The sequence below is a fragment of the Hemicordylus capensis genome, chromosome 1, assembly GCF_027244095.1.
Source record: "Hemicordylus capensis ecotype Gifberg chromosome 1, rHemCap1.1.pri, whole genome shotgun sequence".
Taxonomy (NCBI): Eukaryota; Metazoa; Chordata; class Lepidosauria; order Squamata; family Cordylidae; genus Hemicordylus; species Hemicordylus capensis.
Window position 1 is genome coordinate 23,324,647 of NC_069657.1, and position 14,171 is coordinate 23,338,817.

General features: G+C 44.2%; 1 protein-coding gene across 6 annotated transcripts in view; it reads right to left on the reverse strand.

Annotated features, from left to right (window-relative positions):
* Positions 1-14,171, reverse strand: part of PPP2R5C (protein phosphatase 2 regulatory subunit B'gamma) — a 141,472-nt gene that overhangs the window by 33,163 nt on the left and 94,138 nt on the right. For all 6 annotated transcript variants that reach the window (XM_053271063.1, XM_053271054.1, XM_053271044.1 and 3 more), the window contains 2 exons: positions 8,467-8,666; positions 4,203-4,313 (listed from right to left, as the gene is read on the reverse strand). In XM_053271063.1, coding sequence (XP_053127038.1) covers positions 4,203-4,313; positions 8,467-8,666 — 311 coding nt within the window. The remainder of the gene's footprint in view (positions 1-4,202; positions 4,314-8,466; positions 8,667-14,171) is intronic.

A 14,171-nucleotide genomic window follows, 5' to 3' on the forward strand; every position in this document is an offset into this window, starting at 1 on the left:
ACTGAGATGTTCCCAAGGATCTGGAGAAAGAATGCATTTGCGTTCTATAGGGTTTGGCAAACCTTGAGCTGGAAGAGAAAGGAAGGCTCATAATCTTTGCTGTGTTCCTCAATTTTCTGTATGTGTCCCATAGTATCATAGTATTAGTTGGTTCCAAATAAGGCCAGGCCATCAAAGCAGGGTGATCTTCAATCTGGGACCAAGCCTCTAGAGACAGGCCAGAGGAACGTAACCAAGCATGTCTCCTTAAACTACTGAGTTAGTCATAGTTCTGGCGGCACAGTCAGTAGCATGCCTGGATGTGTGTAACAACTGCTTGTTCAATTGAAAGGCTTCACATTGCAAAGTGAGTACCACTTCCTTGTGTTCTAGTTGCCAAGAGCCCAGATACCTAGTCAAACATTCCCATAAAAGATGGTTATATCTCAACATGCATGCCTGGTAGTTTGCTATCTTCAGGAGAAGAGAGGAGATATGAACATCGGCCGATGGAATCTAATTTCCTACCCTCTCTGTCAATAGGAGTAGATAAGGCCATATTCCTGGACGTATTATGCACAGTTTCAACCACAATGGAATTTAACACTGGGTGTATTTGCATAAAGGTGCAGTCATCCAGCTGGACTCTGTACAAACCTTCGATCCTCTTAGGTATCAGATGAACTTATGAAGGTTTCTCCCAGCAGGTATGCGTGATTTCCAATAAGGTAGGGTTCACAGACAATGCTGTGACCTGGTATACGTCCCCTTCAATTAAGTCAACAATTGGGTTAGTTATGGCCTTAGATTATTGTTTCACTTTAAGTCCTAAGGCTGCTGCCATCTTCAACACTTGTTCTGAAAAGGACTTCAGGTCCTTGTATGGCAATGGTGGTTTGGGGTTTTCTACCCGTCAGGTGGCGTGGAACCCAAAGTTATTTCTGGGTTATGAGAGGTCTCCGTTTCTACAGTGGAGTCTGGTTTCGAATCTGAGGATTGCAAGATCTTTTCTGATGGTAAAGGACTCACCACTGCAGGACTGTTTAGCAGAGAAGCTGGTTCCAATTCTGGGCCTGATGGTGTCATGGCTGCGAGGTTTGGCAGAGCACTGACAGGTTCTGGTTGGTGATTCTCTTAACACTAGCGGGTGGGTGTGCGTGTGCTGGGGCCTAGCGGGGTGTGCGCGCGCCGGGGCCTAGCGGGGGGAGGGGTGCGCGCGCGCTGGGGCCTAGCGGGGGGGGTGCTGGGGCCTAGTGGGGGTGCACGCGCGCTGGGGGGGTACGCCCTAGTGGGGGCGCACGTGTGGGAGGCACGTGCGGGAGGGGGGGCGCACGTGCGGGAGGGGGGGGTGCGCACGTGCGCCGGGGCCTAGCGGAAGGGGGATGGTGTGTGCGCGCGCCAGGGCCTGGCGGGAGGGGTGGTGGTGCGTGCGCGCGTGCGCTGGGGCCTGGCGGGGGATGCTGAGAGTGGAGCTGAGGGCCCATGTGAATGAGACATGATCGGTACGAGTAGTTCTGGTTTGGGCGTAAGTCAAGGCATTGAGCTGGAGAGCGAGAGCGCCAGTGGCAGCATCGAAAAGACTATCTTGGAGGTGATCAAGAGCCACATCTATGGTAGTAATCATGTTCCCTGCAGTGGTAGCAGCAGGGGCAAAGACTGTCATAGGAGTAGTCCTTGGAATATGGGTCCCTATCATTGGGGCTGTAGCGGTCATCGAAATAATAGGCATAATGGCTTGGAGAATATGAGCAGGTGGAGTAGGTATCGGCACTACTGCCCGCCCTATAGCTGTATCTAGCCAGGGAGTGGGTGTAGAAATTTGTCTCCTGACAAGGGCATTATTATTATTTATTACTTAACACACTTCTATACCTCTCGGTCCCATTGCCAATGGAATCGCCATCAGATTCAAAGGGAAATACAGGCAGTTCAGAGGTTGCAAAAGTAGGAGGGGCCTGATGGGGCTCTGCTCCTGTCAAGATAAGAGGTGCCATTGGTACAGAGAACAAGCAATATTTGATTTTCTGCCTCACTTTGCACAGGTTGGAGCTCTGAGCTGACGCTCCCCTCATGGGCTCGCACGAGGGAGGCTGCAAGGAAGAGGAAGGAGGCAACTACTTCTTCCTCTTTGGGACATATGACCCCTTGTGGTTGCTCTTTTTCTTTTTAGCTTTGAGTGGCTGGCGGGGGGGCGGGGGGAAGGTCAGAGTTGATCTTGAAGTGGCCGAGCTTTGCCCAGGCGTCTCTCCACCCAGTCCTGAAGGAGCTGGTGCAGACTGTGCAGGGGTAGATGGAACATGAGTGTCTGTCGTGGGCAGCAATGTAGTGGAGGAGGGATGCACAGAGACAGAGGTACTTCTCGGCATCGCTGGTTGTTGGGGTGGGCATGGTCATGGCCATGGGGGCTGTCGCAGAAAGTGCCTGCACTTGTGCATTTGCAACTACATCACTGGTTGCGGTCAGAATCCACAGGGCCAAAGAAAGTGATGACAGCTCTTTGCTTGAAATCCGAGTTCCCATGCTGGAAGGCTCTGTGGTTTTGGAGGGAGGTTACACAGCTAACAGCTTTTAGACACCTTCCATGACCACTGGTTCCAGCAAGACTCTTTCCCACAGGGTAGCTCTGAGTCTGGAGGCCTGATTATGACGGGCCTGGAGTGTAAGTTTTGGACAGTGTGGGCATGACTGTACTTTATAAGATTCTCCAAGACAAATTAAACACATTTGACGGCCAACTGAGGAAGGAAATTTTGCTTTGCAAATGGTGGTCGCTTTAGCTATAAAATGAAAAAAATATAGTGACCCCCCCCCTCCCGGGCATAAATTAAAATGCAGCATCAATTAAAATGCAAAATTAAAAAGTGCCAGGAAATATATTGTGGGATTTTAAAAAAATGGAAGAAAAATTATATACAGAAGGGTTAACAGAGAGAAAATGGGATTTATACTTTGTAGAGAAGCTAGAAATTTTCCAACAGTCTGGAGATGTGAACTGTTCAGTGGATGAAGAAAAACTGAGGAAGTAAAGTGTGAGCATGTGACCTCAGAGTGCACAAAGTGGAGGAGCTACCACCAGGGTATTAGAGAGACAGGGAGCTTGGCATGTTTACCCGAACAGGTCTTCATGCTACTGCAAGCCCAGTTGTGTAATGGACAGAGACCATCCAGAAGAACCAACATTGAAACCAAAACCTGGCAAAGAAGGAGCTTTATTAGTGTTAACCATTGTTAAGGTTGGTGCCAGTGTATTCATTCATTGCAGTTAAGGCAGGAGGGACATTTTCAGTCTGGGAGGGGAGCAGAATAAATAATTCCAACCTTGAACTCTTAACCATGTTTAAGAGATCCAAACAATTATGCCTGCATCCACCTTATGTGATACTAAATCAGTACCAGCACTTGTTTACTTGGAAATTATGCCCAACTACACAAAGGGAAAAGCAAAGTAAGGCCTACCAGCCCCTGGTGGCGCAGTGGTAAAACTGCCGCCCTGTAACCAGAAGGTTACAAGTTCGATCCTGACCAGGGGCTCAAGGTTGACTCAGCCTTCCATCCTCCCGAGGTCGGTAAAATGAGTACCCAGAATGTTGGGGGCAATATGCTAAATCATTGTAAACCGCTTAGAGAGCTCCGGCTATAGAGCGGTATATAAATGTAAGTGCTATTGCTATTGCTAAGTGCTACCAGCTATCATGTTGCAAACCCCACACCAATCACCCACTCTGGGGAGAAGAAAGGTAGAGAAGACATGCCTCAGAAGAAGGTCACATTGCAGCCCAAAGGTCTTTTGCTACCTACACATGATCAGTGGGGGCCCGTACTATGCCACTTTAGTTAAACCAGCTCAAATGTTGAATATGTTGATTAAATTTATGTTTTCTGTTTACACAACAGTGGGCACCATGTACCTTACCCACATCTAAAGAGAAGAGCATCTTGCCTCAAAAATGTGACCCTTATTAGACCCCAAAAGGCCAACTACAATGAACAAACTTATTAGTACTGTTCTACTGTTATTAAAACATGAAGTTAAGCCAACCCAGTACTGGTATAGCTAAGTTACAATGCATTAAGGTTAAATTGCAAACTTCAGACTTTGAGGGGTGAGCCATCCATTATGTATTTAATCAGTCAACCAGTAAATTGTGTGCTGATAATTAAGTTTGTCACCTTCATTTTGCACCAGTTTAGTCAGAAGTGAAGAAATTATCTTTTTATAGTACCTGTAAGTGAGGCCAGGCAGCCTCTAAGGTTGGTTCATCTTCCTCTGGGTCAAATTCTGCTCCCGTTGGATTAGATGATGGTGGTAGTGTACGAAACATGTTAACTGCAAACTAAAATCACAGACTTTTAAGTGTTGGTACCAAAAAAAAAAAAAAGGCAAAATTTAAAATGCTCACTTGGATGAACATTTCATAAAAACATGCAAGCCACAAAATAGAAAAAAGTTACTCTGTTATATTGAACAAAATTTGCTACAGAAGAACCTCTTCCCATATTTCAACTTACTGCTTTTTTCACTGTTTTTTTCCTTTAAAGAAACCAGTGGTATACCTAGGTAATTATGGAGCCTGGACCTAAAGGCCTTTAGCGCCCGCCCTGTCACCCCACTGCAAGTTAAGCATCATCCCTCTACACACAGACCATGACACATGCGGTATTTTTAACATGTGGGTTTTTGAGGGCACAAACAGCAAATGAACTCACAAGAATGTAAGAATATACAAAAGGTATATACAAAAGGTATATTTATGCAAATATGCAGTAGCAGAAACATTTCAAAACAAAAATCAACATGTTCCCATTCCACATATTTCTTTCCCCACTTCCCCTTCTGTTTCTAAAGCACTCGGCACAGGTCACAATCACACTCAGCCGCCTAGCGCAGCACAGCGACCACACCACCAAGGACAGACTAAAGAGGATTTGGGAGCCCCCTGGGGTAGGGATGTGCATGGCACTCGTTCGGAGACCCTTTATGGGTCTCTGAACTGATTTGAAGAACTGGTGGTTCTGCCAGTTCGACGGCGGGGGGTGTCTAGCTTTAAGAGCTGGGAAGGGTGCACTTACCCCTCCCGCTGCTTTCCCCCCGCCAGTGTCCGTTTACCTGCCAGCCCATCCAGGCAGCAGCGTACCTCCCTGCCGCCCTGTTGCCTGTATATGACTGAAAGTCTCTGAAGTGCCTGCGTGCACCAGCACATGCAGGCACGCCGGAGACTTCCGGTCATATCCGGACAACAGGGGCGGCAGGGAGGTACGCTGCCACCCTAACAGGCTTGCAAGTAAATGGATGCCAGTGGGGGGGAAGTGGTCGCAGCACCTGCGCTGCCTTCGAGCCTCCCCGCCATGGTTCCGTGCACATCCCTTCCCTGGGGATGTGGAGGCCCTGGACTTCGGCCCTGAAGTCCAGGGGTAAGAGTGCTTCTGAAAGAAACTTGTGTGTTAAGAAAAATAGATCTTGGTTCCCATTAGGACATATTACAACAAACCGGGGGCGGGGGAAGAACAAATGCTCATTCAAGTTATAATATTGTCTTACCAAAAGACTGTGTACTCTCTCTTGAGCTCTAGAACTTTGTTTACTATCAAGAACCACTGAACAACATTTTTTTCTGGTGTAATACAATGGTAAGACTGTGACCTGGGAAATCTCTGGTTTACGTCAGCTCAGGTATGAACGGCTTTAAGTCAGAATCGGCTTTAAGCCAGAATTGGGTATACTCACCTATAAGAAGGGGATAACACTGGTCTCCCTTACAATATATTTTTAAAAGAATTACTGAGATTTGGGGTTTACTGAGATCTTGATGCCATCAAGATGCAGACCACACCTCGCGCTCTCTCTCTTTTTCATCACATTCTGGGAAGGCAGTGAAAGTCCTGAACTGGTGTCTGAGATAAGTAATGGATCTCAGTAATGGACTTGGGGAGGAAAGCTGAAGAAGAGCATATTGCCCTAGAGGTACTTGCAGCACATCAAGCACTAATCAGCAACCCCTCTGAAGTATCTAGGTAATAGCTAACCACGCATGCTACAGCACAGGTGCTATTGCTCCAGACATGCTGTTACAATGCCTGGTCAGGAAGAACATGCCTTTACAGAACTGGCGTGTGTGTGTGTTAGTTATGCTTCAGGAGCTCCTTGACAGCACTTGTGGTACAACATGAAATGCTTAAAAGATAATGCACATGCATTGCTTTCAAAATGAAAGTGCCGTTATGAGCCCTGCTGCCTATTGAGATCATCTATGGAGCTCCATCTGCAATTGCCACCAGCTTGTCCAGTGGCTACACAGCGGCGGGCCTTCTCCGTTGATGCTCTGAGGCTTTGGAACGTGCTCCCTACAGAAATAAGAGCCTCCCCATCTCTGACAGCTTTTAAAAGGGCTGTGAAGACACATTTACTCATCCAGACTTTTAATTAGATTTATAGAATCTGTTGCTGTTTTAACGCTTAATGTTTTCTACTTTATTGTAAGCCAACCAGAGAGGTAAGTTTGGGGTGGTATATAAATATGCTGGTCAGATGAATGAATGAATAAAATAGGTGCTGCCCTAGAAAAAGTAAGCACTGCAGATACAGCAGTAAGTTGGTCAATTCTTCTGCCATGCTATGACCCTTTCTCAACAGGACTCTTATCATAGGCTTCAAATCAACTGAAAAGGAGAAAAGGATCTACCCTGCCTTCAAAATTTTTGGGCAGTCTATACATCACCAAATCAAAAGAAACTATGGAAAGGTTTCCTATTCCTAAAATGCCTGGGGGTGGGGGGATAATTGTAACCTTCAGCAACCAGCCTAGGATGAGAGAAGCGCTTATTCCTTACTCTGTAATTGCATAGGGAAAATTATGTAGAAAGGAGCTCTCATCCTCTGCATGTGTATAAAGGGCTGAAATGGTCACCTGGGAAAGTGGAGGAGCACCAATTATATTGAAAATGTGTATATGCGTGTGCAAGACAGCAACCTTTTTTTAAAAAAAGGGTTATTCACATGAGGGGTAAGCTCACAAATAGACCAAACAGCACCTGCTAGTTGCTGGGATTCTTGCAAATGATAAAGTAGTAGATGGACTTTAGTCTAATCCAACAAGGCATTCTTAAGAGCACACACTCTGGATCACCTAACACAGATTAGGAGGTACTGTTACCCCTGGACTTTGGGGCTGAAGTCCAGGGCCTCCACAGCCCCTAGGAGCCCCCAATCCTCTTTGGTCTGTCCCAGGTGGTGTGGTCACCCGGTAGAGCATGATTATGCTTAATTTGCAGGAGAGGGGGGCCTCCAAAGGCCTTTAGGTCTAGGCTCCAAAATGACCTAGGTGCACCTCTGCAGATTAGCTATGTGATAAGCCAGGGGTCTACAACTTTTCAAAGAGCAGCACCATATTTTTGTCTTCTAACACAATATTTTGAGAATCGAATCACACACATGCACATAATGTATACACACCACACACACCCCTAATCAGTTATTGTGATTAACATGAGAAATAAAAGATAAGAGGGGAGTCAAATGCAGCTTACAATATGCTTCTTTTGTTACTTGTCAACAATACACATATTGTTTTTATGTTCCATCCCCTGTAATGTGACTTGGACTTCTTTGGAGACTTAATATTCACTGAATACACACTGCCTGGCATCCAAGTTACTCATAGGCAGTCATGTCCCAGAAATGTCAATGGGACTACTCATGTAACTTAATCTGAATGTCAGCCTGCAATTTTCATTATCAGACAGGACTTGAATCCTGCATATCTTATAGTTAGTTCCTTAGTTTTTAATGAAGTATATTTTTATTTTATTTCTAAAATTTCTGATTTTACAGAACCAGGCCCAGAGCCTTACTGCCTAAACTGGGCTTAGGGCCTTGCTAGTAGCAAACCTCTCAGCTATCTCTCTCAACTACTACTTTTTTCTCTTTCACTTTATCCTCTGGTGTTTCCTCTGCAGTTCTGACTTCTGGCTGTGCACAATCCTGACAGTCACAATGTGCATATGAAGCATTTAAAAGTATACAGTAGTAGATAAAGTACAAATGCTTGATATTATGGATAAGTGAAAATGAGTTTTTACTTACTATGAGCAATTAAACAAAGAACCCAAGCCACAGGCTGCAGACCCCTACCTTAAGCAATCCAACAAATGCACTCTTGCTTTGTTAAGTTAGTATCAACCAGTAGACAAACAGGGATTCTAGTGAAAACAGATGGTTCAGCCCAGCCCTATTTGAATGACAAGTTTCAGAGTAGAGGCTTCTTACATGCTCATTACAAAAGACAAACCTGAAAGTGTAAAATGCTCCAAAAATCCTAGTGAGTTTATTCTTACATATTTTAGTGAGAACAATTAGTGTTTTGTTACATAGGATAAAAAATGTGAAGGAAACACTTTAAACAAAACCTACAACCTAGACCGCTTCCATTAAGCAGAGTCGAAAGCTAAACATAACTATTTTAAAAGAATATTTTCATTTAAATTACTTACCATATGTACTACTTCTGGGTAAATGGGCTCTGTGATCACATTGCGATTGTGTGTGATGTACTCTACCATTTCACTTAAAGCTGCTCGTTTTACTTCCTTCCACTTTAGGTCACTTAGTGGATCAGAAACAAAGTCAAAAAGAACACAACATTGTCGCAACTTCTGAATAAAAAGCTTTTCTTGCTCTGCAGGAGGGACATCTAAAAAGGAGTAAAAATATGTGTTATTGTTGTAACATATTTACAGGTTGCTGTCTCAATGCTTGTAAAATACTGTAGTACTGTGGAAGACTGTAACAAGCTTCCCTGAAAGCTGAAGGGATATTGCAGGGTTTTATAACCTTGGGCCCCCAGATGTTGTTGGATTACAACTCCCATAATCCCCAGACATGGCCTTTGTGGCTGAGGATGATGGGAGTTGTAGTCCAACAACATCTGGGGGCCCAAGGTTAAGAAACCCTGGGATATTGTATTACTTGTTAAAGTTTGGTGCCATAGTTGGAGTTGACGGAAGACTGAATATAATCTAGCTTACATTCTTGAAAGGGGGGGGGGGACAACAAAATCCTCCCTCTCTATAATTATTAATGGTTTATTCTACATCATAAACCAAAGTGTATCACTCAGGAACATATTATCATATCAAGGACAAAGTATGATATATACAAAGGTATTGGCTGACATTCCGATACTGGTGCTCTGTGAGATGTGTCTGTGCTGTGGAAAAAATCAGCTAACTCAGTACCGGCACTCATGGGAGTGGGGCATGTATTTCAACCACCTTCTCTTCTATGTCACCCTGAAAATATGTCCCCGAGGACATATTTTCAGGTGAGAGGGGACTTCCTGGGTCTAGAACTCAGCAGCAGCACTGGTGCCTCTCACAAAACAGCAGTGCTTCATTAGTTAGGATCAGTGTTCCCTCTAATTATCATCATCAGTGAGCGGAAAGCGTTTTGTTCTGGGTGGCAGTATAAACACAGTGTGCGCACATAACTCTCACACACATATAGAAATAATGCATCGCGCATAGTGCACTGCGCAAAAAATTTTGGGCTGCCGGGGGGGGGGGAGACCCTGCCAGAGCACATTGAACCTGTGCCTATCAAAGGTGAGACTGCAGCAGATGTGCGAGGTTCCTCTCTAGCTGTTCACAGAAGATCTTTTGAGCCAGCAACAGAGCAATGGACATTGCCTAACTCTTTCGTAGCAGAAGCACAGTGCGAACAACAGTATTTGGTGACCTTTGCAACACCAAAAATACGAAACTATACAAGACGGGGTGAGGAATTAATGGCTATCACACAATATATAAGGAAGAGGGAGGCAAAAGGGAATTGGGGAAAGGGGAGGAACACACAATTGGAAGGAAGGAGAAGAGGCTGTGAGAGCATAGGAGGCAAAAGGGAGATGGGGAAAGGAGATGAAGGGAGGGAGGGAAGGAGAGAAGGAACACATATATGATGATATAAGCCAATCAGTTTAGATAGCACTAGGTTTTTTTCAGCATGCTTCTTTATTTACAATGTACTGTGATGTTACAAATGGCGGGGAAAGAGAACATTTTGTTTAAAACAGACTGCATATACTCAAGGCCACTATTCTGACATTTTTTAAAAAAGGCTTTCTCTGGTTAGGAGTAGTTCTGCACATGCTCAAAAGCACTCTCCACCCAAGTTTATTTTTAAGGTGACAGACTCAAAACATGGGAAGAGGGAACAGAGTCTGTACTCTGTATTTCCTAGGGTAGAAAACTCTTGACAGTGACGGGAAAATTCAGAGGAGAAGCTCTTTTGGGCCTTCCCCCAAAGACCCAAGGTCGCAGCAGCCACCTCCGATCTCCCCACACCTCAGACCAGCCAAGCCAAGGGCAGAGTCCTTACCCAAGCATGCACCACCCCCACGGCCTCCCCGCAGCTCTGCAAAACTTCTCACTAGCCCCAATGCATGCACACAAGAAATGCCTCAGATGCAGAACCTACACCAGGCAGCCATGAAAGACCAAAATTTCCGTTCCCGGGCATCTCCGACTGGCAGGATGGGGGCTCGCTCACAACAACCAAGCTTGGGAAGGGGTGGGGGAGAGTGCCTCCGGAAGCAAGACGGATACACAAGAGATAAAAGAAACTGTGGGGACTCACAATTCTTGGGAAATATTGAGGGCGAAATATTGAGATAGGCATAAAGTAAAGCTGGAAGTTTGGAAGTTCGAGTCAGAATGGAAACGGTGCCGCTGTTGCACCTGGCGTTCTGTCTTCCTTGTAGAAACAGAAAAAGTCTAGAGTCAAATTATCTGCAGGCATTAATGATGCCCAGGAGATGTCATTAATGCCTGTAGATAATTTGACTCTAGACTTTTTCTGTTTCTACAAGACAGACAGAACACTGGATGCAATGGTGACTGAAGCCCCTTCCAACTTTAACATTCTATTTTAAGCCCCCCCCATTTAAAACATTAATTAGAAGAGGTTGGCTGCTGAAATTTAGTATAAATCGCAGGTTGGTTAGATTAATTATGTTTGTAAGGGTTTGAACTTATGTTTTGAATTATTATCATAGCAAGGGTAAATTTTATAGTTGTTGATTCACGAAGAAATGTGAGCGGGAAGTCCACCTTTTATGTGTGTATTTTTAATGAATGATAATATTGCTATTGTTAAAATAAATAAAAATTGAATTTGCAAAAAAAAAAAAAAAAAAAAAGAAAAGAAAAGAAAAGAAGAGGTTGGCTGCTGCCATTCTGCCATCATAACTTTGCGAAAAAATGAAGGAAAAGGAACAGAGGCCAAGGAAGAAGCTGCCAAAGGAATGACATTCCTGATGAGGGAATGACAAGTGGGCAAACTGGCAGGAATGGAACGTGTCAGAGAAGCTGACTGAACCCAAAAGGAGGCAAGCCCCACAGGATCAACCTTAAAAGTTGTATGAGGGCCCTCAGACAGGGAAGTCCTTCTACATGTGCTCGCTCCATAATAAGGAACAAACCAAAAATATGCTCAATTGAACCAAAAATAAAGAAGGAGGGCCAAATTGTAAACAATCAAGGACTTTGACAAGTTACAAACAAAAAGCCTAAGGCAGCTCCCTTCCTACCCTTGCACAATCAGTGGGTGGGTGGTGGGGGAGAAGAGAAACAGAAATAAGGTGGTAAAAATATCAGAATAAGCCATCTAGCCTGAGCAGAATAGAATCTGTAAATGCCGAAGAGCTATTTCAGTATCCTTCAAGCTCGAGGAGACAGGATCAGAACTGGAACAGGGCGCCCTCCAGTGGCAGGAAGCTAGGCTTACAAAACTGCAGTCCTGTCTCAAGCATGCTCACTGCATCCCAATCAATGAGGAGCTCCAGCACATGGGGGAAGAATATCTCTGAACTGGGTGAGACAAAATGTGGCAACAAAATGGTAAAATGCGGTTCAATGTAAGCAACTGTAAAGTGATACATATTGGGGCAAAAAACCCCAGCTTCACATATAGGCTGATTGGACCTAAGCTGTTGGTGACTGACTAGGAGAGAGATCTTGGGGTCGTGATGGACAGCTCATTGAAAGTGATCAGGGGCCTAGAGTTCCTTCCTTATGAGGCAAGTCTAAAGCATCTGGGGCTCTTCAGTTTGGAAATGAGGGAACTACGGGGGGAGAGATGATAGAGGAATATAACGTTATGCACGGTATGAAAAGCGAATTTTTTCTCCCTCTCTCACAACACTAGAAGCAGGGGTCATCCCATGAAACTGAAGGTAGAGAAGTTTAGGATCGACAAAAGGAAGTACTTTTTCCACACAGCGCACAGTTAATGTATGGAATTATCTGCCACAAGATGTGGTGACAGCCACCAGCCTGTATGGCTTTAAAGGGAGTTTGGACAAATTCATGGACGACAGGTCAATAAATAGCTACTACTCTGGTGTCTATGGGCAACCTGCAGCCTCAGAGACATGGTGCTTCTGAATACCAGTTGCAGGGGAGCAACAGCAAGAGAGAAGGCATACCTCCTCCTCTTGCCTGTGGGCTTCCCAGAGGCACCTGGTGGGCCACTGTGCGAGACAGGATGCTGGACTGGAGAGGCCTTGGGCCTGATCCAACTGGGCTGTTCTTATGTAATACTACCAGTATGCTGACAACACCCAGCTTGCAAGTAAGTCTGGATATGAGTAAACAAACTGAAATTAAATGCAGGCAAGACAGCAGCTCTCCCAGTAAGATCTGTTAGATTTGGGGATGTTATACCAAATGCAGTTGATTACTTCCCTTAAAGCTTTCAAAGCTGGGGTTCTTCCTGGATGTCAGGTGGTATCCATGGCCTGGGGAGCTGTGTAGTAGTAGCAGCAGCAGCTCTGGCTGGTTGTGCAAACTACATACATTCCTGTACCAGTCAGACCTAGCCATAGTTATCCATGCCCTCATTAAATCCTATTTGGATCACTGTAATGCACTGTATATGGACTGTCCTAGAAGACTGTTTGGAAGCTTCAGCCAGTCCAGAATGCAGCTGCGAGAGTCTTATAGGGGACTAAGCCCTCTGATAATAACACACTGGTACTCTCACAGCTGCTTTGCTTGCCAGTTACTTTCTAGGCACAATTGTGTGCTATCTCTTTCTGATTAGTGGTTGGTGGCGAAATAGGAGGGAGCCTTTTTGTGGTGGCCACCTTCCTCTGGAACTCCCTCCTATGTGAGAGGTGAAGATAAGGCTTTTGAAAAATAAGCCTTTTTTCTCAATCTCTGATTTACCCCCCCCCCCCGAAAGTATGTTTTTAGCTCAACGTTTTCTCTTGTGTTTTTATTTTTAAACTGTATTTTTAAAATTGGATTTTAGATCTCTTATGGGATGTACTGCCTTTTAACATTGGAGGTTCCCATTAGCTATTCTAGCTACAGCCCCTGATAAGCTTATTACCAATGAATCTCAAAATGCCATCACTACTTATGGCAGTAATTAATGCCATAAACTCAGTAGTACTCTGAAGCAGGGTGGATAAAAATCAATGATTTTTTTAAAAAAATAAAAAAATCAGATTTTTTAATTTAAATCGGATTTTTTTATTTAAATCAGATTTTTTTAAATAAAATGCTTTTTGAGGAAAATATATTACCATCCAAAGGTTATTCCATCATGAAATAAAGATTAGTTTTTTAATTATGTAGAATAAGGCTGTATATGTTTAATTTTTTTGGTAAATAAATTCCATTAATCCATTCACAATGTCATGCTCTTCCAGAGGTTTTTGTAAGAATATTGGGCAGTTTCTCTGCCTACAAGATATTATCACAGATGCTTGGTTTACTTTTGCAGTTCTCAAAACTGAATTTGACTCAGCAGAGATCACATGCCTCTTCTTCACAGCAAAAATGTTATGACATGAACAGAGTTGAGAAAAAGACCTTAATCCTATTGTTCTACAAACCTATGAATACAGAATCAACCCCTTCAGTGCTAAGTTTCAAGAAGTTCAGTGAAATAGAATAGAAACAATATTTTTCTGATTGTTTGGAGTGGAATAGATCTGCACAAGAAGAAAGTGAAACTAAGTGTGAGGAGGGAGGGGCAAGCAGACAAGCAGTACAAAATGAAAGTGAAACTTTCTGAGCACAATACTGCATAGCCACAGACAGACAAGTCTTTGGATCTTTTTGTGTGTATGACCTGAGGTTTATCACATTCTTTCCTTGGAGGAAAAAACCTATAATGGCAGCAGGCCATAAAA